General features: G+C 48.7%; 1 protein-coding gene across 2 annotated transcripts in view; it reads right to left on the bottom strand.

The window, feature by feature from the left end:
• Positions 1 to 26,663, bottom strand: part of HIPK3 (homeodomain interacting protein kinase 3) — a 754,208-nt gene that overhangs the window by 245,118 nt on the left and 482,427 nt on the right. For both annotated transcript variants that reach the window (XM_069623579.1, XM_069623578.1), the window contains exon 6: positions 12,878 to 13,062. In XM_069623579.1, the coding sequence (XP_069479680.1) occupies positions 12,878 to 13,062 (185 nt within the window). The remainder of the gene's footprint in view (positions 1 to 12,877; positions 13,063 to 26,663) is intronic.

The raw sequence follows: 26,663 nt of genomic DNA, 5'->3' as shown, positions 1-26,663 counted from the left end.
ATAGGCAGAATACTGGCCCCTACCACTAGACACAGTTCTGTGTGGAGATCCCCCCCACCTGGGCAACCTGTAAAATAAAGCTATAGCACAAGCCCAGTCCACATATTTTTCTGTAAGTCTTATTCCCTCCTATAATGTTTTTACCCCCCCAATGTACCTGGTGGAGTCGAGTTCTTCGAAGGGGCGTCGACAGATCCTTCTTGAGCGACCCCCTTTCAAGCGGGAGTCACGGATCGTCGAGAGGCGTCGAGAAGCATCGAGGAACTCGGGGTTCGGCGGCGGAGAATCGACGGCCCTTCTTGAAGGCCTTCCCTTTCAAGCGGGAGACACGGGGCATCGAACGTCCGTCGACAAACAGGGTAGAACAGCGTCGATGAGGCGGCAGCTTCGTCCGAGCGGTGCTCGTCGGCGTCGGAGCGTCGGCGTCCTGCAAGGCAGAGGCGTGCGGGGCACCTCGGTGACAATAGTTCTGGACCGCAAAGATTGTGGAGACGGAGGCCCAGCAAGGGCGTCGAGTCGTTCGAGTCTTTGAGGTCTTCGGGTGGCGGGAAACCCACCGGCATGTCTCTCATCGGCGCGTTGGTCGTCCTCGACTTTCTCCGACCGGAGCGGACGGCTCCGGTCGTCGGCGGCACGGCGTCAAGTGGTTCCCACGGCTGGGCAACACAACTTCGACGGGCTTCCAGCGGTTACACAAACCTGCGAACCCTGGTCGACGGCAATGGACTTCGACGGCGGTGATGTCCGGGTGCTTCACTTCGATCTCCTCGGCGGTGCCGTCTCGGGTCAGCAGCCTTTCGAGGGTCTGTCTTCCAGGGCGCTTCGGCGAAGATGGAGCGGTGCTCGATGGTCCCTCGGAGCACGGGAAGAGGGCACCTTACCAGGTCCTCTCTCGGGTCAGTCTTCGACGATTTCGGCAGCCTTCGGATCGGTCGAAGCAAATGCAACAGCAAGTGTTCTTCTTCCAGCTGGACGTCGAGGATCAGCAGTTCCAGTTACTCTTAGAGTGGAGACTCAACTCCAGAACGCTTCTGAACCCTTCTGAACCCTTCTGAACCAACTACCAGTGGTGAGAGGTCCCCAGATATACTATTCTGTCTCTCATCCACACTGCTGGCACACACTCAGCAGCCAATCATACAGAAGGGCATTCATGCAGTCAGTCAATCAGGCACACAGTGCATTCAGGCCACACTCCTCCCTTTCAGACACTCACAACAAGGAATGTGGATTGGGACAAGTACCCAGCCATTCAACACTACACACTGCATTCAGGCCAGTTTCGGGCAGGGCTATCTCAGTCTTTGTCTCTCATGCCAGAAACCAGACAACCACAACAAGGAGTGTATATTGGTCACACACTCCATTCACCCAGGTCCCACCCACAGGAGGTACCCACAACATACAGTCACTGGGAAGGCTCCGGTCAGTCTAGCTGGGCCTCCACAACAACACCATATATGGAACTTCCACCCAACAGCCAGTCAGGGGGAAGGGACAGAGTCAGGGCTTCCCAGGACTTTGGGAAACAAGGTAACGGGCAATAGAAAGCAAGAGGCCACAGGGGCCATCTTGTTTCCTATCAGGAATCAACTGATCCCAATGGCAGGGCCTGGGTATCCCAAAATGGAGGACATCCAGAACACCTGTCAAATTCAGCATGGAGCTGCCACCAGCCCATACCCTGCTCTGTGGGCCACCCACAGGTGCCCAAAAACATACACTAGGGGCACAGGGTTGTACCCCTACCCATGGGTGCCATAAGGGTATCCCATGGGTCTGTTCACCAAACCAAAAGAGAGCTGCACTGCCAGGAGTCCCACATGGACTCCTGGGCAGAAAACATGACAGAACACACGATAAAAAGCAGTAAAGGACAAGGATTCAGAGGCCCTGTCCCTCTGATGCATTTCCAGCATCACAACCAGACAAATGGTCGAACCAATTTGGTCGAAAACCAAATGGTCCATTTTTTTTTTTAATTTTTTTTGGGGGGGGGGGGGTCCCCCCAATCCCCTTTTTTTCTAAAAACCCCTTTTTTTAAAAAACGAACCCCCGAAAAATAAATATATAATTAAAAAAATGAATTCGACCATTTGGTTTTCGACCAAATTGCGTCGACCAAATGTCATTCGACCAGTTTTAATTCGACCAAATGACTGGACACCCTCCCAACACGGAAGTGTGGTAAAAATCTGAAGCTGGCTGCCAGAGGAGGGGCTTAGAGAAAAGGCCTGTCATTGGATGGGAGCAGTATGACCCAGAGGACAGTGACTGGTTTCAAGGAGAAAGTGTGTTTGTAAGTGAAAGTGAAACTGTTTTCTTTTACAGTGGATTCCAGCCTGGCGACAGGGAATATTCATGGGCATGTGAATCCATGCTGGAGAAGGGCGAGAACCCACAACATCATTGTAAAGAGCCTTGAACATAATTGCTGTGGTCAGTCCCCATATATCCCACAAACACATGCAACTTTACACCTGAGGGAGGAGGAATAAAAACCCTTTATGGGGAGGCCTTGTTCTCCAAGGGGGAGTCACCCACAGCATGATCCTGCTTGCCCTGTCCCCTAGGGGGTGTTCAGCATAGCGGCCTCACCTTTTTAGTCCAAAAGGGGTTCCCCCTTGGGGAGAACGAACACATTCCTTAGATGTGCCCAAGGATTTAGAACAAAGGTTTCAGCAACCAGCAAATCAGGCTGAAAAACCACCCCGGTCAACCAGCACAGGAAATGTAGTGGCCTTCCCATGTCGAAGAACAGATCCAGACAAGTTCAAATCTCAATAGTGAGTGCCACCTGGGGCTACAAAAATAAAATAAATAAAACACGTGTGCACAATTTAGCCCCTAAAGCAAAATGACCAAGAGTCAAACTTAGAAAAACCATTTAGTCCAACAAAGGCAACTATAAAAGTATGTTGGGCTACTAATGCGATAAATCGGCTTGCACAGCTGGAGAAGTGAAATATTACCTTCCACCAGCCAACCCCCAAAAACCAATGTAAAGCACACTAGTGCACAAAGGGGGCACTGGGCCTGGGAACCTTGCACATGACAACATGCTCCTACGGAGTGAAAGTGGGATTTAGCAGCAGTGGGGAATTCTGCTGAAATCCCTGGACCACCAAAAGAAAATTAGAAACCCCAATAAACAAAAGGTGAAGTTCCCCTAAAAACACTGCAGAAGCCCCAAAAATTGTATTTTGACACAACACAAGTCTTTGTAGTAGAGAAATTGTACGACTTCAAGAACTCTTAATTTGTGCTGGTTTATGTAGGCATACTTTTTCATCTTGTACTTGCTAACATTGAGAGAATGCTATTCTATCTTTCAGTGCAGAGACAATTAAATCCCTCCAAGACGTCTGAATTTGGTTTGTGCAATTACTATTGTTAGGCAAGATTGTATATAGTAACCCTGTGGGAGATTACAACAGCCGTGTCCTTTGGTATACTACACAAGTTGGTAGAGTGACTGAGTAGCCAGGTTCATCTGAAGAGGGTGAGCTGTAGGGATGCAACAGAGTTTCACAGTGACAAGTATCCAAATAACACTTCTACTCAAGGTTTCTTGATAAAATAATTATTTATTAATTTAACAGTCTGTTTTAAAATAAGCCTTCTTTAGAAGGGAGCAATTGGTAACAATAATGCTTCAAAATACACTAATTCAGTTCAGTAAAGTCAGACAATCCCATTTGGGGTGGGACACAAAATGTCCTACACTCTCAGGAGACTTCAATAGCTAGGACACTTATCCTTTAACTGTAATACTGAGATTGCGGCAAAAAGGAAACGGTTAGGGAAGGAAAGGAACAAGTTACTTACCTGTAACTGTTGTTCTCCAGCATGGGTCTGGCATGGATTCACATGCTCATGAATATTCCCCGTCGTCAAGCCGGGAATCCTCGGTAAAGAAAAAAATCAGTATCAGTTTCGTTTCTGACCTGTCTTTCTTAGTAGTAACCAATCACTGATCTCTGGGTCATACTGCCCCCAGCCAATGACTGCCCTCTCCCTAAACCCTACCTCTGGCAGCCATCCTCAGATTTGGTAGCACGCCAAGTGGCAGTATAACCAAGTGAAGAGCCGCAGAGGGGAAGGAGGGAGGGTTCGCATGTGAATCCATGCCAGACCCATGCTGGAGAACAACAGTTACAGGTAAGTAACTTGTTCCTTCTCCAGCATGGGGTCTGGCATGGATTCACATGCTCATGAATAAAAGAATACATAGCAGTATACACATGCACAACCACGGGAGGTGGCAACAGGCTCAACATTAAGCATCTCTTACCTCCTCACCAGGCTCACCTTAAGCAAACAGGTTGTGCAGCACTGCTTGGCCGACCCTGGACTCCTCCCTGGAGTCCCGATCGACGCAGTAGAATCTTGTGAAGGTGCGCGTCGACCTCCACGTAGCAGCCCTGCAAATGTCCAGCAGGGGCACACCAGACAGGAACGCCGTGGTAGCAGCGATCACTCTGGTCGAATGGGCTCTCGGATGGCCGGGCAGCAGTCGGTTTGCCAACCGGTGACAATGCATGATGCAGCCGGAGAGCCAACTAGAAATGGAAGTCTTCAAGAGAGCCTTCCCTTGATTCACAGACCCAAAGTTCACGAATAGCTGTGACGTCTTCCGAAAACTCTGCATTCCATGTAGAACTTGAGCGCTCCAGCTACATCCAGCGATTGCAAAGTCCTCTCGGTCGGCGTCGAAGGCGACGGGAAGAAAACTGGTAACACCAAGGGCTCGTTGAGGTGGAAGTCCAACGGCACCTTGGGCATGAAGCAGGGGTGCGTCCTAAGCACTACCCTTCTGTCATGAAAAGTCAAGTATGGAGGCTTGCAAGATAGGGCCTGAATCTCTCCCACTCGTCGTGCAGAGGTGATGGCCACGAGGAACACTGTCTTACATGACAGGAAACTTCAAGGGCGCCGAATGCATACGCTTGAATGGGGCTCCCATGAGCCTGGTCAGCACCACATTAAGTTCCCACGCCGGGGCAGGAGCCTTCACCGGCGGGAATGATCAGAATAGTCCCTTCATATATTCCTTTACCAGGCGATGAGAACACAAGGACGCCCGTCCCGTAGTCCTGGTATATCGGGAGATGGCAGCCAGATGTATTTATGGAGACGTGAGCCAGTCCAGCTTTGGCCAGCGACAGTAAGTACGGCAGCACTTGAGGGGCTGTAATCCACAGAGGGTTCATCTTCTGTGCACGGCAACAGACAGAGAACCTCTTCGATTTATGACTGTAACACTTGAGAGTTGAGGACGCCCTGGCCTTTGCAAGAACCTCTCTGCAATCAGCCGGGATATCGTACCCTCCAAACTCTAGTGCTGCAGGAGCCAGGCCTGCAAGTTCAGCGACTGTGGGCCGTGGTGTAGAATGGCGCCTCCTTCTCTGGAGAGAAGATCCGCGTCCGCCAGCAGCCTGACTGGTGGGGACGTTGACAAGTCCAGAAGGTCCGGGGACCAGACCTGCCTCGGCCACGCCGGTGTGACGAGGATCATCCTGCACCGGACTTCTTGAGCTGGCTGAAGAGGCGGAACAGCAACGGCAATGGAGGGAACGCGTTTAGAAACAGGCCGTCCCAAGGGAACGAGAAAGCATCGCCCATGCTCCTCGGCTGTGGGAACCTGCTGGCGAACCTCTGGCACTTGGAGTTCGTCGCCGTCGCAAACAGGTCGATCTGGGGTTTGCCCCATCATTGGAAGAGTCGATCCACTTGATCCTGGCGCAGTTTCCACTCGTGGCACGAGCGCAGCTCCCTGCTGAGTGAGTCGGCGATGGTGTTTTTTTATTCCTGCCAGGTGGAAGGGAACCAGAAACATCCCCTGGGCGATAGCCCAGTGCCACAGATCCTGGGCCTCCTTGGATAGGGCTGGGGATCTGTTGCCTCCCTACTTCCGTATGTAGAACATTGTGGTGGTGTTGTCGGTGAAGATCCTCACCACTTTGTCCTTGAGGGACGGGAGGAACGACTTGAGCGCCCAGAACACTGCACGGCGCTCCAAGATGTTGATGTGAAGAGACCTCTCCTCCGGGAGCCAAAGGCCTCTTATGTGGAGATCTCCGGTGTGGGCCCCCAACCCTCCAGAGAGGCGTCAGTAGTCACAGTCTCCTGAAACGCCGGGGTTTGAAAGTCTGTGCCCGTCGTGAGGTAAGCCGGGGTGCCCCACCATAGGATCGCCCGACGGAACTCCTCGTCGAGGGGGATGCTGTCCTCGAAGCATCCCCCCGCATGAAACCAGCGGGCGTCGAGGAACTCTTGTAGCGGACGCATCCGAAGTCTGCAGAGGGGTACAAGGTAGATGTATGAGGACATCATCCCGAGAAGGGACTTGATGGACCTCACCCTGGCCCCGTCCGTGGCTAACAGTCGCTGTACCTTGCCCAGGATGGTTTTGGTCCTCTCCTCTGAAGGGGAGGCCAATTGCTCTAGTGTATCGAGCTTCACCCCCAAAAACCGTGCTACTTGCGACGGAACCAGGTGGGATTTAGGGCAGTTGATGGAGAACCCCAGCTCTGTGAGCAACCTGACGGTCCTCGCCGTATCATCAACGGAGAGTTCCCTTGACCTTGCCCAGATTAGCCAGTTGTCCAGGTAGGGGTAGATGTGGATCCCCTGCAGGCGCAGCTGCGCTGCCACTGGTGCCAGGCACTTGGTGAAAAAACCCTTGGTGCCGACTTTAATCCGAACGCTAGGGCTCTGAATTGGTAGTGGCATCCTTGAACCACGAACCTGAGGAACTTCCTGTGCCTTTTTAGAATGGGGATGTGGAAGTAAGCATCCTCCAGGTCCAGCGACGATAGGAAATCGCCTTCCTCCAGCTGTCCCAGTACGTGCTGGAGGGTGACCATCCTGAATTTCTGCGCCTTGATGTATTTGTTTTACCGATACAGGTCTAGGATGGGGCGCCAACCGCCTGTCTTCTTCCTGACGAGGAAGTACCTTCAGTATACTCCAGAGCCCTGGAGCCTCCTGGGAACAAGCTCGATGACACCTTTCTTGAGCATCGCCTTTACCTCCAACAGCAGTTGAGGGACGCGATTCTCCTTCCTGGCCACGGGAGGAATGCGAGGGCACTTCTTTAGGAATTCCAGCGAGTGCCCGTTGGCCAGGGTGTCCAACACCCAAAGATCGGTGGAGATGGACTCCCACACCCTGACGAACTTCGTCAGTTGGCCTCCCACTGGGGTGCTTCAGTGGGGGCCCGACCACCCGGCCGGGTCAGTCTTGCTTGGAAGCGGTCTTGCCGCCTTGGTCACCTTGGCGACGATGGCCGGAACCCCCTTGCTTGCCGCGACCTCTGCAGGCCTCCTGGGAAGAGGAGCGGGCTGCCTGGTGGTAGGTGGAGGAGCCACCGCTGGATCCTTTGGAGGCACCCTGTCTGCCTCCAGAGCTCCGAAAGGGCCGTCGCTGCTGAAGCACCCCAAGGGCCGTCTCCGAGTCAGTCTTGATACTCATCCACCGCCTTACCAGAGGTTGTTGCCGTCGAACGGCATGTCCAACACTCTGGTCTGGACATCCTGGCGAAAGTCTGTCATCTTGAGCCATCCTCGTCGTCTGAGGCAAACTCCGTTGCCCAGTTGGCGAAATTCGGTATCGGCAAGGTCCGTTGCCACCGTAATGGCGTGATCCAACGCCACCTCGCCCTCCTGCAAAATTTCTAGGGCCTCTGCCCTTTTGTCATCAGGCAGGAAATCTAGCAGGGGAGCTATCTTGAACCAGAGCTCCCTGCCATAGCGGGCCACGATCACTAAGGCATTGGCCGCCTTAATCGTAGTCGTCGCCGACGAGATGACTCGTCGTCCCATAGAGTCCAACTTCTTACCCTCGCTGTCCGGCGGGGAAGTGGAAGTTGAAGCCGCTGCGCCCGCTGCCTTCTTCTTAGCCGCTGCCGAGACGACCGAGTCCGGCGTGGGCTGGGCCCTGAGGAACAAGGGGGTAGCATCGGGGACTCTGTACCTCTTCTCGTACCTGTCCCTCTTGGCGGGTGTCGTGGCAGGGTTCTTGAGGACAGCAAGCCCCTCGTCCCAGATGTCGTCGATTAAAGGCACCGCGAGGACCGTCTTCCTCTTAGCCTCTCGTTGTTGGTACAGAAACCCCTCCTTTTTCTCTTCTTCAGGGCAGAGCTGGAAGAGCTCGGATGCCCTAGTTATCATGGCGTGGAAAGAGCCAACCTCGTCGGCTGGGGACGCCCGCGTGGAGGTGACGACGGGATGTCTTTCATCGCCGCCTTCATCGTCCGTCCCCGTATCCTCCCGGCGAGGGGGATGAGGGGTCCACCGGCCTCGCGGGCACGAAGGGCGGAGAGGGGTGGACTCTCCTCCACTTGTTCGGAGGGTTTCCCGCCGGGCCTGGATCCTCCATCGGGGTCTGTGGTAACCTCGTCCTTATCTCGGTAAATAAGGATTGGATCACCAACAAAATGGCCGCCGAGCTATCCTGGGGCTCGGGCAATGGCTGCGACGGACGGGATGGCCGCTCCACTGGGCCCTGTTCGTCGTCCTCGTCGCTATCTTCGGTCACGTCAGCATGGACCGTCCCCTGGGATCGAACCTTCTCGAACCTCTCGTTGAGGTTTATGAACCTCTCGTTGAGGCCTTTCACGGTTTCCACCGGATCCTCCTCGGAGGCTGAATCCGAGTCGTAATGGCCACCGCCCCCCCCCCCCTCTTTTTCCGCCAGGGTCTTCACGATGGTCTGGAAAGAGGATTCCCTCCGCGGCGGCGGGGAAACTCTGGGCCCCGAGGCCGCCTCCACTGGCATAGCCTCTGCCGGCTTCGCCAGGGCCGCTGCGACAACCTCGATAGAGGCCTTTTCCGGGTGGATCAAGGCCCTCACCACCTTAGGTGCGTCCTGGGCCTTCGCTTTGGGGGGAGGGTCATCACCTCGCTCCCCCTCGGCTCCCTTCGAGATCAACCGGGGCCTCTCCAGAAGCTTACCCGGGTTCTCAGACTTCCTCTTCCCCGAACCAGAGCACTGGCTCGTGGTTGATCGTGCCGGGGAAGTCGCACCCTGCCTGGCAGCCGAGGAGCCCGACCTTTCGGAGCTCCCGGTGCCCGCGGACTTGCGGTGCTTGACCTTCTGTTGGGCCCCCGTCGCCGGGGCGCCCTCACAGGACTTAGAAGACCGCTCAGACTTTTTCTTTGCCTTCTCACCTGCTGTGCCCTTCTCCAGCCAGGTGGCGAAGCGGGAACGACGATCTTGCTTGGTCCGTTCCGACAGGTTCTTGCAGAACGCACAGTCCTTCTCCACGTGCATCTTGTCCACATGAAGGCAGTAGAGACATCTCGAATGCTCGTCCTCCTTGAAAACATTTTGCAATCCGCATCCTGGGCAGCTCCTGAACAGCTTGGATCCGGGCGTCGAGCTTCCCTTGTCCTGGGCCATGTCCATTGAGGTAGGCCACAGATATTCTGGAATCCTCCAAGAAGCGTAACTCGACGAAAACTTCACCCTTGAGGGGCGTAGAAGAATTCCAAAACGGGTCCCCGTTATCGGAAGTAGAAACGGTGGAGCTTGCGGCTCAATTAACCGAAAAATCTCCTGAAAAAGCACGAAAACGCAGTAAAAGCTCAAGAGCTAAAAACACGGACTCCCAACACTTGAACGTGCAGTAAAAATCTGAGGATGGCTGCCAGGGGAGGGGCTTAGGGAGAGGGCAGTCATTGGCTGGGGGCAGTATGACCCAGAGATCAGTGCTTGGTTACTACTAAGAAAGACAGATCAGAAACAGAACCGATACTGATTTTTTCTTTACCAAGGATTCCCTGGCCCGACGACGGGGAATATTCATGAGCATGTGAATCCATGCCAGACCCCATACTGGAGAATGGTGCGACGGTTCAAATAGGCGTTGCTAGGTACCTGTGGTCCGTAGAGGGTGGAGAGTCTAGCGCGAAGCCTAGAGTTTCTATGGAGAGTCGGGCAGGGTACATGTTTAAATTGGTCCATAGTTACAAGTATTAATTGTAACAACAGCAGCAGTGGGGCGTATGTTCATAGAGTTGTGCTAAAATGCATTCTGCTGGAGTAGAGGATGTTATACTAAATACTGTGATGTATAGACAGGTAGGCTGAGAATTCAGGATCCCAGGGGTGGCACAGTAGGCGTTGGTAACTGTGAAGCTATTGGCCGGCACAGTGCACAATACATTAGATGTTCACCTGGTATTGAAGGCAGTTCAGGTAGTAATGTACTAATGGGTTAGGTGCGACTATCAATTACATGCTATGTAGTGGCAGGCTAAATACAACTATCAAATTACAGTGTAGTGGCAGGCTAAAAGCAACAACTAAAGAAACTGAAGAACACATTGTAGTGGCCAGCTAAACGCAACTATCAATGGCAGTGCACTTTCAAATGGCTAAATGCATGTGCAACTGTAGGGCAATACAGATGATGCAGAAGGTTGCTGGGTATAGATAGCATGTGGCAAACTTGGGAACAGTTATCAAATATTACTGCAAATGGGACAGATGGTAACAGCTGCAGGTTACAGGCGCTCAATGAACACATGTAGGTTACCTCTATGGAGTAGAGTCCGGCGTCGGAGCACCAGTGAAGTCTGTTGTGCTGCGAGGGCGATGTCCATGCTCTGGATGATCTGGGTGGGTTCAGGGGCCAGAGGAACAAGGGCAAGTAGGGCAGTAAGCAGGACTAGTGGCGATAGGGCTTAGTGTCCTAGTGCAGGCCTGCAGCTCGGTCAGCTCAGTCAGGATCTGAGCCTTTTCCCCAGAGCCTTCTCTCGGGAGCCGGCTCTCGCCTACCGGAGATCCGCTAGGCTACTTGGCAGTAAGGGGAGACAATCAGAGGACAGCAGCTGAAGCCTCACAAGGGTGAAGAACTGGAGGCCCTGCCGTCGGCCATCTTGGAAAGGCTTGTCGCCTCATGGCTTTCCATAGGTGGCAATGGCATCTGGTGGGGAAGGAGGCGCTCAGCTCCTTTTCGTTGGATGGTGCCTGGGTGAGTCCTTGTGCCAAAAAAAAATATAATGCCGATTTCGGCAATTTTTAAAAGCACTCACGGGGTGCTGTGGCCAAGTGGATCAAGGATGTCCTGTCTTGCCTGCACATCTCGGCAAGAAGAGGGGGTGAGAGGGTTTCTCCTAGTGCGGAGGAGCAGGACCAGAGCTCCTACTCTAGTAACGACGTCCTGTGGGTTCATTGTGAAAAGGGAAAGATGGATACCATGTCTCACCTAAAGATGTCCTCTCCACTCCCAAAATTCCCTCCTCCCAGGTGATCCTCCCTCGCATAACCACCCTCAGGGTCAGGATCCAAAAGCAATGGCCTTTCCATGGCCACCTGAGAGGAGGATCCAGGCGGAATAAGAAGTGAAGACGCCCTTGAGTTCCTCATACCACTAAGATATCTCTGCCAGCTTCACTAAAGACTGCAGGGCCTGAGGTTGTCACAGGATATCCATCATTTATTGGCTGAATATTTCTCATTCCTGCGGGGTGGGGAATGTAACCTGTGTAAGAGGAGAGTCATCTGAGGTGTTCCTAGAACAGGAGCAGTGATTTTGCTTCTTGGAGGAAGAGGAAGAATGATGTCCGGAAGAGTAGAGTCGATGGAGGAGCTGGGCCTCTTCCTATTTTATTATCCTAGCAGATCGGCTCCTCCACTAGCTCCTTGACCACAGTCTTCTTGATCTCCCAGAGTGTGGACTTTGAAAGGGTTCTCTTACACCTCAGGTTGTGGTAGAAAGTGAAAGGTTTGCCAGCATGCTCCCGAAGGACCTTCAGGTGCATCGATTGAATGGCAGATGCTGCAATCCTGTGTATCCTCGACTTCACAAACGCAGTTGAAGCATACCCTATGAAGATCTGGCACTGAAATTTGCCACCCAGAGTTGAGCAGGGTTTGCAACTCGAGGCTTTCAGGGAGTTTGGTATGACACAGTAAACAATTTAGCAAAGCCAAGTGGTGTTCATGAGCGTAACAAGGGCATAACAAAAAGGTACATAGTTCATGGGGAGTGGCAGCTCCATACACACTGGCCCAGATGTCAAGTACAGTGTAGAGGTGTGCATGGGTGCAGGCAGATCTGACAGAGTCGTGCCCCTTAGTGGTGGAGAGAGTTTCCAAAGACTGCAGGCACTGAAAAGCGAACATCAAAGATGAGGAATATCCGACAGGAAGGAATGGGCTTGATGCACATGTATGCTTTGAGCATCTAAGAAAAACCCTTTGGCATAGTTGGTCCATATTTCTAGGTGAACTAAAACCTAGAGACCAGATCAATCCTCCTCCGCAAATAGTTCTAAACTCTCACCCCCAGTCTGCCTGCAGACCATTCTGTGTGTTATGGGTGAAGTGTGTGTGTGTGTATTGCAAGACTATCTCGGTCTAGGCTGACTAGCTGTGTAACACTCAGCAACCTCACAGTAATTCCAGAGAATGACTTGGCCGTCATAGCTGTGCCTTTTGTGTGAACATGACCTGTAAAAATGTGGATTAATGTATTTCTGTGAAAATTATCTGTCAACCTATCCTGATGGGGAACTCAAACAAGCCTAGTGCAGATTATTACAACTAACCCACTGATCGCAATGCAATTAGGTGGAATGGTCTGCTAAGCATTTTATATACAAGGTCTCTTCCTTTCTAATACAGGCAAGTATTTGCTTGGTTTTTTGGGTGGGATTTCAGGTGGTGTGGAGTTAATCCTGTGCACCAATATCAAATTATACCATTATTGCCAATAGGTTCACAGCCTCAAGGGCCAATGTTGCTTATTTACGCTCATAGCAAGAACACACTATTAGCTCTACTGTTTTGGTCAGGGCATAAATGAAACAAATACACCAGAGGAATAGGGGACACAAATGCTGAAAAATATAGCACTAAAACTTACTGGTTACTTTGAGGGAACTCTAAAAGGTGCTTCATGGTAACAAACTGGTGGTTCAATGTTTCAACTGGAGTGATCCTTAGTTCAGCATCAATCAATAACATTTTTCCCAGCAGGCTAACAAATTCTCTTCTATCTGCCTTCTCTGCCAATGAGTCACTTCCATCTAAATCCATCACCATGTTCACCTGCAGGAATAAAATATAGTCATGAAATGCCAACTTCAACAACAAATACAAAAATAACCTGTCAAGATGTGCTACAGTTTGGTTTTATTACACAGAACCATACATCATTACGGATATAAAGCCATGTCAGTTTAAAATCCTTGAAAAATGATCAGTGCAAGAGATTATCACATGACTTTTACTAACTGCCCTGTAGACTGCTAGCAAGAAAGCAAAAGAGTAGTTTAGAGTAAGTTGAAATGTAGTCCTTTAAATATAGATATAGCCTACAAATATGCATATATCTGCTAACAAAACCCTGTTCTACCCACAGAAAATCTGTATTTTTGAACACCCAAAAACCATCAGAACTAATAGTGCAGCAACCCCAATGGTAACCCACTGGCATCTGCAACACTCCCAGATAAACCACGTTTTAATAAAAAATTAAAATATTCAACTATTTTCCAACCTTCAGCCTATAACTGGTGTATGAAATCCAGGAACGTGCCCTGAGAATTTGCAGCACAGAAGCACCAACCTAGTACATAATCCACGTCAACACTATTATCAGGTTTTTGTCCAGGCTACCTTACTGAGGTGGCCACTCTTCGGGTGCCTGAATATGCCATGTGCATGCAGAATGGTGGCGTGGTCAGGTCAGTCTGCACTGCTGTTAAGCAAGCTTTATGGGTGAAATGAAGGTGTGTGCCAATGTGCAGCAGAGCTGAAAACAGAGTACAATCCTGCCCATAATGGTGTATTTAGTGACAGGGCAGCCCTCTCTGCCTGTTGTGAAAGACACAAAGAACCGACTGGTTTTATGCAGTGATTTGGTCTGGTCTGAAAAGAGCTTTACCGCCTTGCACACGAAGTCTATGAAGTGCTTTTCCGAATTTAATTTGGACATGGACATTTTGAAATTAATTTAGGTGAAATTCAAAAAACGCTGATTGTACTTGGTTTGCCTACCCTTCCTGTGATGGCAATGAGGAAAGCTATCTTATAGCTAACGTCCCTTAGGGAAGCTTTAGGCATTGGCCAAAATTGAGGGACCATTAATTTATGTAAAGCCATATTTATAATGGTTTCCTGGTGGAACCTAACAGCATCGCTATAGGAGGTTAAGGTGAACAAATTCTATGCCCTCAGGAGCCAAGCTGGCAAGTTCATAGTTGGTGTATTGGGGCGGGGGGGTCTTATCTGCTGATTTTGTTGGGTGAACAGGTTGTGTACTGGATGCAATTGGCTGGTGGTTGAATCGACAACGAGGAGAGCAGGATGCCACACTTATCTTGCTCACGTAGGAGAAATGATGATCGTCAAGCTCCCTAGCAGCAGTTTGTGAATCACTTTGTCGAGGAGGGAACCTGGGGAGTGAGGGTGTTGGCGGGATGTAAGCACATCTCCGTGAACGGATCCATAGTGTGTTGTAGAGGGACCCTGTTTGCGGGTATCTGGACTGTAACGTTGGGCATTTTGTTTTTTTAACTTTTTGCAATTAAGTCTAGACTTGTGTGTCCACATTTTGCAAAGATTGGTTGGAGTAGGATTATACGGACTTCCCACTGCGAGAAACCCGAGGGTATTCTCACTTCTTTTCTCCCAGGATCCTCTGCTCAGTTGGCCAGGTCACGGCCACTGCCTTCAGATCCAAACCCTGAGGGTGGACCAGTGCGAGAGGATCACCTGGGTAGAGGGACCTTCGGAGTGAGATACCCACGGGTGAGATGTGGTATTCCCCTTTGCCCAATTACCAAACATACTATTATTTCCCAACCCTAGCGAGATATTGTGACTCTTACCCGGTCTCCCCATCCCCAATTTCGAAAAGCACTGGGACGAAGAAGAGGAGGAACAGAGCTATGAAGATTTCCCATAGGAACCAATGTACCATGCATCCCTATGGGCAGTCTTCATCTTGTCCCACTAACGAGGACAGGCAGAACCAGGCCTCCCTTTTCAACCACCCACACCTGAAACTGGTGAAACATCCCTACCAGTATAAAAGGCAGAGCACAGGAACACACTGAGCGAGCTGGGGATGCTTGAGGGTGCAGAGAACCCAGAGTGAGACCATTCAAGCTGGAGAGAACCTGCAAGGCCTGGAGGAGGAAAAAGAACTGCCCAGACACTGGACCTGTAAGTGAAGGGGAGGCTGATGTGTTAAGTGGGAGCTGTGCCTCCAGGGAGCCAAACCAGAGGCAGCTGGTGTTTGTTGCCTGCGGCACCCACAGCAGCAATCTTCCCCTGGGCGAAACTGGAGAGCCCAGGCCTTTTGAGGGGCAGGTGGTAAGACCCTGACCTCAGTCCAACACCCCTCTTGTGCTCCTGGTGCTCCCAAACCGCAAGAATTTCATTTTTTCTGAGAGCTGGTGAAGTGGGAGCAAAATACAAGGAAGTGCATTCTGGGTCTGGAAGTCGAAACCGGTTTCGTATTGAAAACTGAGAGGGGTCCGAGCCCAGCTGAGGGAGGCCAGTGTGTGAACATTACAGAGGGGTTCGAGAACCCAAAGAGCTTTTGGGGAGAAGTCGAGAAAATGGAGAGGACCCGGAAAGCCAGAGTGCAGAAAGAAGCCTTGAGAGACCCGAGAGGAACATAGAGCCGTGATGCTGACTCGGTGCTGGAGAGAGGCTGTGGCGTGGCTAGTGAGACGTATCTCCAGGAAGACGGGCTGCAAGCTGCTGTCGACGCCCTGAACGAAGGCGAAATACAGGAGAACTATGAACGTGTCGACCAGTGAGTTTCTGAGAACGAAAGCAAGCCGGTGCATGGAAGTGTCAAAGCAATGAATGTGAAATACATCCAAGTGGTCATGCAGAGGTTATGCAAAGGCCTTGCACAGTCAAAAGTCTTTGATTATCTAAGGAAGAAGGAATTGTGAACAACCGGTCTGAGCCGGCCTGAGGGAGACCAATTGTGAACATTGAGCTTAACGGGTCTGAGCCCGATCAAGGGAGAACCATGGTCCAAGCCTGATCGAGGAAGACCAATTGTTAATGGCAGGTCTGAGCCCGGCTGAGGGAGACCCATTGGAAACCATGAACCCATAAACTTGTGAACTTTGAAAAAACCTGAAGAGAAGGAACTTGTTTTGTATGTGTCCAGGCATCCTGCGAACAAGAGACTTTATTTTGGGGAAAAGTTTGTCGTGGAATGTCCAGTGTTAGGATTCTCAGGAATGTGCTAATTCCTTCCACATTAGAGACCCCCAGCAACTTTGCTGGATTTTGAGAACTATTTTTTTAACCTGGGGAGAGTGTGACCCTTTCTCCCACTCATGTATTTTTATGTGAATTTTACCTCCATTTCTTTTGGTTGTGCAGTCTGACAAACTCCATAGGCATCATCTTTTACATTGTGTCACACAACACCTTCAGTGCAGTGACACGGGGAAGTGCCTCAGATTGCCCAAATGTTTAAATACCTTCTCTTGGATAAACTACTGTTTCCAAGAGCAGTAAAGTTAAATTGATTTTACTTACCATTTTAACTTTCTAGACCCAGCACACACTATCTTACAGTAGAGTGCTGGAGAGGTTACCTAGTATCCCCTTTGTATAGTTTATCATGTAACATTTTACTTGTTACACTTTTCTCATTGAATGGCTGGTGGCAGTACTTTCGTTTGAACTACCATAGTGTAACTTTACATCGGGCTGCGTTTGCAGCTACAGTAAAGCATACACGGGAACCATCTTTGTCAAAATGGCACCCAGTCTTATTTTTTCGCCATTTCTTTGTGGAAGGGTCCTTAATGAGATCTTCTCTGCACACCAAACCAGGTTTGGTCTATTTGTTCATTTCGCCTTTGGCGGGGTTCAGGAGTGAAACCCGCCTTTGGTCCAGAGTGTCTGGGGTAGGCAGGAAGGGAGGGAGGGAGGTGCCCAGAACTCCATGTGCTTAGTCTCCTAGGAGACCCAAATGCACTCTGTGGTGATTGACCGGCTGACTGTCCGGCAAGGACAGCCACTCTGCTGGGTGAGTGACAGCTAGGCTGGAATGAATGGGAGATAACTGAATAAAAATCGAGTCCTTTGGCTTGGAAGGCAGAGTCTACCACTGGACAAAGGAACCGAAGAAGAACTTGAAGAGGACGCCTGATGCAACTCCTGGACCGTTGGATTGCCCTTTGAAGCTTTGCTGCAGTACCGAAACGGCAAGTTTGCATCAATAGAGAAGACCCTGCAAGCAGGACTTCTCCCCTTGAGTTGGTGGGACCAATCAACTCCAAAGTAAGCCACCTGGACATCCATCATGGAGCTGGTTGAATTTCCACAGAATTGCTGCGGAAACCGTATAGCCAGGGAGAGGAACACCAGATTGTGTGCGTTGCTTTTAAACTAGCCTAGAGCTTTTGGAAGAGCCTCCGGACTCCCAAGAAGCAGGACTTGCCAAGCCTGAGCCCCCTCAGAGTGCGGGACCCAAAAAGCAAAGAAAGTCCACCTCGATAGCCAGGAACCGCAGTGTTGCTATTAGCGGTAGACGCGAGGAGCTGAAACACTGATCAGCCACTGAAAGTGAAGTTTGCTGGTTGCGAGCTTTGACAGTCCCAGTGCATTGCAGGAGTCCCCCGACATCCTCCCTCTTGTCCTCATGACTGAGGCCCAGGAACAGTGAGATCTGCAGAGCTGCACGGGAACAAAAGTAATCAGCTGCATCTTTTCTTCATTTCTAAGGTATTATAAAACAAGTCTAAGAGAACTTACCTCTTGCTGTAGAGTTGCTTGAACCTTCTACAACTCACAAGTCTATTCAGCTTGTGGCCCTACATTTGATTCTTCTTTTCATCAAAGACTCCTAAGAACTTGTGCAAAGACTTTCCATTTACTTACCCGGAGTGCTTCATCCTATAAAAGACTTGCCCATTGACTTTGGCTTAGACTATTGAATTGTATGACTCTTCTTGGAGGATCCAAAATATTTGCTTGCTTAAGAATATTTGTGGTCTCTTGTGTTCTAATAAGCTTTGCCTTTTACCAACTTTTAAAGAGTATTCCTAATGCCAACACTAAGATATAAATGTCCCCTGCACCCTTGTTATTGAAGTCACCTGTGGGTGTGGTTGTGTCTGTGGGCCATCCCAAAAGGATATTTTCTGATTCAATAACTGAATGTACAGTATTGATGTGTTACTGTTCTATTGCTCCCTTCTGAAGAAGGCTTTATAACTGACTGATAAATTAATATTTTTTTATGCAAGAAACCTTCAGTGTAAGAGTTTATTTGAATACCTGTAACTGTGAATCTTTGTGTATCTCCACTGCAGCTACATTTCCCCTCTTGAGATAAGCCTGGCTGCTCAACACGCTACCAAAACTGTGTAGTACAAGCTTACACCAAAGGTTGGATTGCCTATACCTGTAGACAGAATTTTGTGTAGGGTTCCCAGAGGGTACTGCATACAAAGTACGTCCAACACCCAGACTCATGTCCTGAGCTGCATCTTCGAGCCACAGAAGCCAGAGTTTGTTCTAGGCTCACATGTGCCACCTTGTCCTGTGTTGAAAACGTGGCATTTCCTAAATCATTCTGACCTATTATTTTCTGAACACTCCAGCATTTGCATACATTATTTTCCCACACCATTTGTGTTTTTTTAGATCTAAGGACTGGCAATAGGTTTATTAGTATAGGCCCTTTTTATTTTGACAAGACTCCACTTGCACAGCATTATTTTTACTTAGATGGTTGTAGCTTGCTCCCAACCTTAGATTTGGGGTTAGATGGACGTTCATCCAACCCTTTGAAGTTCAATAAACACCCTTTAACTGATCACATGTGTCCGTCTTCACCGTTTGATACAATGCCTTCCTTATACCATTCATGCTCCCGAACCAGCAGCCTGCCTAGAATATATTTGTTAGGCAACTGTGCACTCCCGGTATGTGTCGGGCTTGTATGGACACTTGGCACATTTGCTGGACTAGAAGCGAGAGTGATTGTTCTGCTCTGTTAATGTGAAACATGGCTCTTGTCTGTTGAGGAGGATGTCTTTGTTGCGGACTTGGAAGCAACATAAGGCTTGATCCTTCGCAACTAACATATGCTTTTATGAGCAGAGATGTCCGCTTTGATGTCTACATACATTGTGCTTTAAAATCCTGGCATTGTTCCCCCTCCCCCCCAACTGTACTGATGAGTGTTACCCGCACGGACTGATTCACAAAAAGAGTGTCCTTCCAACATGTTCCTGAGAATCTACGATTTTAAAGTATCAACTTTTGGGAAACAACCACGAGACTGTCCTATTCATCTGTTGCTTGTGAGCATTAGGTTTGATGGCCCCTCCTATAGAGGACCCGTATGCAGGCGTGAAAATGGAATGTGAATTACACAAAATGCCATTAACTGCTAGCAGTCTTAAAACTGTGTGTACTATTCTGAACAGATTGGCTGATAAAAGGAGACTTGTGCCAGAAGGACCTGGACCTCAAATCTGGCCTGGTGGAGCGATTTCAGGAGGCGTGAACAGCGGAACTATGAGAGGTTAGGCAAACTCAATCAAGGTAAGCGGGGAGAGTGGTCAAGGCTTAGTCTCAGGAGAGGTGAGTGGGGTCAGGTGTCCACAGTGAGTCTGCTAAGGAGATGTATTGTTTGTATGCTTCACCCCTCTCCTAGTGAGACCTCAGCACTATTTGCAGACTTCTGGACCTTTTTCTTTCTATCCTGAATGAGTGGAGTCTTTCCATGCATAAATTCTTATTTGGTCTGGCTTTTGGAACTCTGTTCTCTGTGTTTTACCTTTACTATGGAGTCTACTTTCCTCCACATCTCTTTCAAGGCAGCTTGTGTTTTACTTTTGCAGCTCCATATGGGCAGTGTTGGTGCGAACCCTTTTAGGTTCTCCTTTGAGATTCTTTTTTTTTATCCCTACTACTGTTCTTAAGGACAGAGGGATACTTTGTATCCATCCTAAAACGTTATTCTCCGAGATTGGCACACACCACCTTATTTGGAGGACCAAGGGGATACCTGGTATCCCCCCCTTCCCTCTGCTCCTGTGACTTTCTAGTCACAGGCAAACCTTTAGTTATGGCTGTTGGCAGTGGTAGTATTCTACCAACTATTGTGCTTTTTTTTTACCATAGACTGTATTCACCGTCTTGGTTGTGCAAAATAGGGTCACTCATGATCTAACATGGTGGCTCCTTTCTTTCTTCGCCATTTCTAGTGCAGCTGTCCTTTGTTAGCCCTTCGACCATTTTGGGAATGGGAGGACTGTGTTTTGCCTTTGGTGGGAATCCTTGAGTGTCCCTGCCTATGCTCCAGTGTGTCTGGGCAGGCAGGAAGTGAGGGAAGAGTTATTCACTCCCCTGCCCTTTGTGTGCCTGAATGGAACCAGTGCCCACTGGGGGGCTGGCTGTCCTGATTGGAAAGCCACCCGCCTCTTTCTGTAAACTGCTGAGAGAGAATGCAGGTGAGTGTGCTGAAACTGAATAAAAGGCGAGCTTCCTGAGGTGAAAGGCAACACCATAAAGCCACCACTGCTGTCCAGACGCTGTTTTCTATGTGACAGAGGAGGTCCGAAGAGGACGAATCCTTCCCATCTGAGCCAGGGCCTTTCCAGGGCTGCAGACCGTGAATACCAGGAGACCTATGACCCATTTGTAGTGCAAAGTCTTGCCAAGGCCGAATCCATCCAAGTCTTTGCTGAGCTCCAAGTGAACCCCCAGAGACACGATCTGACTCAGCCAAGTCCCCTCACCAAAGTGCAGGACTCCAGGAATCGAAGATCGACCGGGCGAATGGTGTCATTTGTTGGTGCTAGGAAAAAAGGTGCCAAAACCACAGACTGACCGTGAAGAAATCCGTGCCAGAGGTCCTCTCTCTCGAGACTGCTGCTGAGACATCCTATTCAGAGTCCTTCCTTTCGTCATCAGACTGAGGAATCGGGAGACTGGTATGCAGTAGCACCTGGAGTGTATCAAGTGCTAGACGGAACTACCACAATAATTTATTTCAGGCTCAAATAACAGGACAGACTCAAAGAATATGGCGAAGTACTACTTTATTATCAATTCAATAAAGTAGGGAAATCTGGCAAGCATAACAAATCACAGCTCTGACACTTTCAGAACTTTTATGACACACAAAAGCTTATACCTCGATGTAATCCAGCTATGACGTCATTTTACACGGTAAATAGTAAAAACCTTGCAAAGTGAGGGATAGGTTAAGGGAACATATATACCTATAGCTTATTTAGGTGTTTGTAACATCATTGGCTGCCCCTTATCCAAAAGGCACTCCTGGAACAACCTCTATGTATAATGCAGATAATCGTAGAATAGCAGCATCAGATTTCACTTCTGCAACATATAATCCATCATCACATAGGCCATCCTAATTGGCTGGCACCCTCATTCAACCTTGGACATTCTGCTTGTTAGCAGCATGTAAGCAAAAAGAAACCCAGGTGCGGGGAACAATGTCAGACAACTACCCACTTGGCCAGTTAGCCTACATCTCCCATCAGTTAGGCTCTAAGCCAAGACCTCTTTGTAGTTTACCTTGCCGACTGTTCTCTTCCTCATATCTTTAAAGGGAGTGAAGGTACATTGCTATCTTCGTCTGGAGCATTATGAATAGGGCTTGTTTCTGGTCTTGCGAGACCATAATATTGTCCATCTTATCCTATTTAGTGTCATTTGATTCACTTATACTGGGTGCTATTAATCTCCTTGGCCTCTGGAGACTTGGTTGCTCCATCTTGCATACGATTGCTGCATCTTTGATTGTCCAATACTTGGCACTCGCAACTGTTTGCTTAATCTAAGAGAAATATGTCCTACGTACATGGCTTATCCTCTTCAACTCCTTTTGTGCTTTGCATTTGCTTCTAACTGCAGGATCCTAGATCCTGCGCCAAACAAATATTCCTTGTTCTTGCACAAATGTATATTTCAGTGCCCGTCAGCTCTGCAGCCTTGATCGCTCTCCTCAGGACTTTTAGCTTACTATTATACGAAACCGACATCGATCTCATCATGGCCGTTTTACTCGCAGTACATTTCCTACGTTTAGCAATCTTCTACACATCTCCTCTACATTGTGTTTCGGCGTATATACACCTACTGCATCTCTTCCTACTTATCTTGAGTGTATATGATTTCTTTGTATTTGCATATTAGCTTACTTTGTTACTTCAGTCACATCTTCCTTCTTTGAGTATTCATATATTGTTTCGGTATGGTTTTCTGTGCGCATAACGTCTTTCATATCTTCAATGCGTTATAGGGATGATACCAGGTGTCATGCACAATGCTTTCAAGCTGTTCTTCCAATATAACAGCAGCGAGAGATTGGCTTCAATGAGTGACATGTACATCTGCTTCTCTACACTGGGCCTGTCACGGCTGCACAGAGGAGTATCCAACCATGAACATTTCTTCTAACCTAGGGTACTGTGAGGTCAAAAGTTATTGCTTACCTACAACCAAGAAGTTGCTCCAGTGTGTTGGAGTGCACAAAGGTGTGTTCAGGGTGTCCAATCTTACCTCTGACCCAAGCTGCCAGCTTGTGTCCCTTTAGTGAGTGCTTTCACAGGGTCTCTATTGTTTTAACTCTTCTAGCATCCTGATCTAGAGAATGAAAGTATCCACAGGAACTTTGCTGTGCTGCTGCTTCTTAAGACTTCAAGCCCTCTCCGAACTGACTTTTAAAGCTTTAGTTTGCTGAGAATCCGCCTCTAGAACCTTAAGCTCTGCTACTCTATGACTAACCAACATTTTTCCTTCCTAAAAGATGTTATCTTATGCGGTTTTGCTAACTAAATACAATTACTGTATATCTTTGTCTTAATTCGAGTGCGAGGTTGTACCGATAATACTGTAGAAATGTCGTTAGTGTCAAACTAACAATTGTACCGCCAGCAACTACGAACTAAGCAATGGCCTTTGAAAAGCATTTATATGTAATCGTATGTGTGTTGGTTACGTGATCTAAGTTTTTTAAGACATTCCTTGTGTAAATGTAATGAATATAGATTTTAAAATAAGTGTTTCTTTGGACTACTGTACTAACTGGGTTCAGCATACACCTAACAGCTCACATCTTCCTCCTATGATAAGCCTGACTGCTCTAACAAGATTCCTTGAGTACTACAAACATTTACTAAGAGTTCGGGACCTGTATGCCATAGGGATAGTTTTATGAAGTCTTACCTCAAGTCGACTTTGGGAAAACTCCCCTAACAGAGTCCACACAGCGAAATACACAATGATTATATTTAGACTGGTAAGTACATCTACGATAGGCACCAAAACACACCTTTGGTTACATTAATGTATACAATTCACCTGAAAGGAAGGTAAATAGTTAAGCAATGAGAAAAGAAGCCTGGGCCGTTTGCCCAAACGTCTCAAAGTTCCTTTAGGAGAGGGGACGAATGAAGGACGAGTTCTTGTGGTGGTAAGTGTTCCAAAAGACTTCATAAGGAATTTACTGGCAAGTAAGATACTGCAATTACTTAGAACAGCTTTTTAAGCAAATGTTTAAAAAGCGAAAGAATGGAATAAATTAAAGTTCTTCACAAACCTTTAGAATGGAGGAGATGGGGCCAGCTGCAAGTATTTCGATTACTCACCGCTCATACTACGATTATCCGAAGTGACTTGGCAGGTCAACTGAGTTGCTGGAGGTAGGATTTCCTGCCGTTGGATCCAGTAGAAGATGCCCAGTAGCTGCAGGTGCAAGGAAGATTCCGGTCAGGTCCAGGAGCTGAGTGCAACCCTTTCCAGAGAAGAAACGCAGCAGGCACTGATGCAGGGCTCTTGAGGACACTTTCAGCAAGGGCTAGGACCGTTCCGGGAACAGTCAACGCACACGGGCAACAGCAGGCATCTCTCCAGTCACAAACAAAGACCGCCTTCCAGGATAGGATTCCTTGATGCTGGGAAGCTGAAACTTGGCAGCAAGGGGACTTGTATGACTAGCTGGCGACCGGCTTAGTTCCAGATAAAAACAAAGAACAGCAATTCTTCTGGCGTGGTAGCCGAATTCAGAGCTAATCAATCCAGGGACACTTCAAAAAGGCACAAAGCTGGAGGAATGCGAAAAGGCATAGAGACTGGTTGGTTCCATCAGTCCAAGGGAAGAAGCACTGACGAGGGCCTTCTGAGATCAGGTAGTCCAGCAGGGCTTCACTGTGACAGTTGCAGGAAAGGTTGCCAGGCCTCTTCAGAAGTCGCCCAGGATTCTTGTCTCAGTTTCTGATTGGGTGGATGGCTGCAGGACTCCTCTTATCATAAATTCAGGAGTGATCAAACTCAGGCTTCCAAGGATCTGCACCACTCACTCAGCCAGCAATGGTCCAATCAGGGACAACTGTGGGGTTATTTTGTGCATGCACACCAGACTCACTGGCACCAGTTTGTGGATCGGGACCAGAGAGACCATCAGCCCCTGCACGCACTCATGTGCGGCAGAGCCAGGACAGTTCGATTTAGAAAGTCAGTGTGGTCTTGCTAAATCGTTCTTTTTCAGTTTGGTTTTTAAAAAAAGGTCTTTTGACACCAATTCAGTGAAAACAGCAGCTCTCCCAGACATGGCCATATTAGGGATTTATTTTTATTTTTTTATTAGCATCAATTGATTTAAAACAAAACCTTAGATGCAGATACACTTACATAAAAATGAAATAAAATAACCACAAAAACAGTGCAATATTTAAAAGAAAATAACGAACAATACAAGTGTCACACAAGTGTGGTTGTGATACAATTTCACTGTTCAGAGAAGTTAAAAAGTTCAAAGATTCAAAAGAGAGCCAGGCCCCCTGTGTCCGCCGAGTGGGTGGCTGTCTTAAGTGTCTTTAGTTGTCCAGTTGATCCAGTATGCCAAAGATCAATTTAACCAAATTCAAAGTGCCAGCGTCAACGACAGCTCCTCCCCCCCTCCCACCTTACAATTGGCCACCATTCTTCCTGTGTTGTGGTGGCTGATTCTTCAAAGAACTTTCCCAGGAGCCTGGCTCTCATGTCTGTTAGTGGTTCATAGAACAAGACTAGATGCTTCAGAGTTTCCACACCTTTTCTGCAGAAGCGGCACTTGAGGATCCTTTCCTCCGGAACCACCTTCCTCCTTTCCACAGTCTCCCTTGTAGGGAACAGATTAAAGCAGAATCTCAGAAAGTTCTGCCTTTCCACCTGGGATGGAAACCTCTCCAAGTATGGTGGGCCCTGGACTGGAGGCCATCAATTTATGCTTCGTGAGGATCCAGTCCAAGTCCAACAACTTCGCTTTGACCCCAGTCGGGTTGGCCAATAGTAGATCTTCATGTGCAATGTTTTTTAGTATGGACTGGCACGTTCCTTGCCAGGTGTTTAGGGGTGGAACTGATTTGGCCTCAATTGCGACCTTCGTGAAGCCACGTTTCCTGGGCGGAACCTGACATTTCCAAATAAGACAGTGATTTCCACACCATCAGAGAGTACATAGAAGATAGACCCGATTCTCTCCGTACAAGTGCTATTGGAAGTGAGTTTGGTAGCTGCATGACTCTTCCAAAAGATCCCCTCCAAACACGGCCACACCTTTTGACTGATGAAGAGATTGGCTCCTGCTGCGTATATGAGGATTGGAGCGACTTTCATTTTGTAAAAGTCGATTAGTGGCAGCCATGAGAATTTACACTACTTGTTTTTAATCAACAGTGCCTAGGAGGCCAAGTTTTTGGCTTTGCTTCTCAACTGGGCCACCCAGGGGCGTTGTTCCAACTGTCGTTCAAGGTTATCCCCAAGTATACCATTGATGGGACCACCGGGATAGAACCACCGTTCAGCTTCCATTGGAATATTTTAAGCTTTCTGGACCGGCCACCTTTCCCCCACTGCGATCGTCGGCGGAAAGCATCTCAATAGCTCAAATGCCTCTTCCATGTCGGATATGAAAAGGATGAAGACTGCAGGAGCAAGGCGACAACCTTGCTCCAGCCCATTCTCGGATTTGATTCCATTGGACAACGTGTCGGTATGTAGAGCCTCCATTGCTTCTCTCAAGTCGGGAGGGCAACCCCACCTTTTCAGTTGGTTCCAGAGAATTCTCTGTCGACTGAGTCGAAGGCCTGCTCTAGGTCGATTGATTCGATGTAGATGGATTTAATGGATCTCCATTTTACCATGCATTTCATACACTGATGATAAAGATGTTGAGCGCTGTGCCGATCCCTTTACGGAACCCTGCCTGCCAAGTGTCCTGGTGGCCAGAGACCAAACTTCACACGTTCAAATGCCTCAAAATGACAGCTGCAAAGAACTTTCCGACCACATCAAGAAGGGCGATAGGCCTGTAGTACTTTAGGTTGGACCCATCGCCCTTCTTGAAGATCGGTACGACGATGGATTGTGTCCAAGATGACAGGATCTTTTTTGCCTTCTTAAAAGTCTTGAACAGTTGAATCATAAAGGTTGCCCATTTGTCTGGGTCCCTTCTTAGAATTTCGTTGGTCAGGCTGTCGGGCCCTGCTGCCCTTGACACGTTAGATTTGTTTATGAAGTCAAGGATATCCTGTTTGTCAAATTCAAAATCCCAAGGAGTGTTTGAGACAATGTGGAGCTCACTGGGCCCCGGTACACTGATCTCATACAATTTTCTGAAGTGGTTCTCCCACTGCATAGCT

This window comes from Ambystoma mexicanum, chromosome 11 (assembly GCF_040938575.1).
Source record: "Ambystoma mexicanum isolate Mex_15411 chromosome 11, UKY_AmexF1_1, whole genome shotgun sequence".
In the NCBI taxonomy this organism is placed as follows: domain Eukaryota; kingdom Metazoa; phylum Chordata; class Amphibia; order Caudata; family Ambystomatidae; genus Ambystoma; species Ambystoma mexicanum.
Note: the sequence above shows the minus strand (reverse complement) of the source record. Positions and strands in the feature narration are given on the sequence as shown.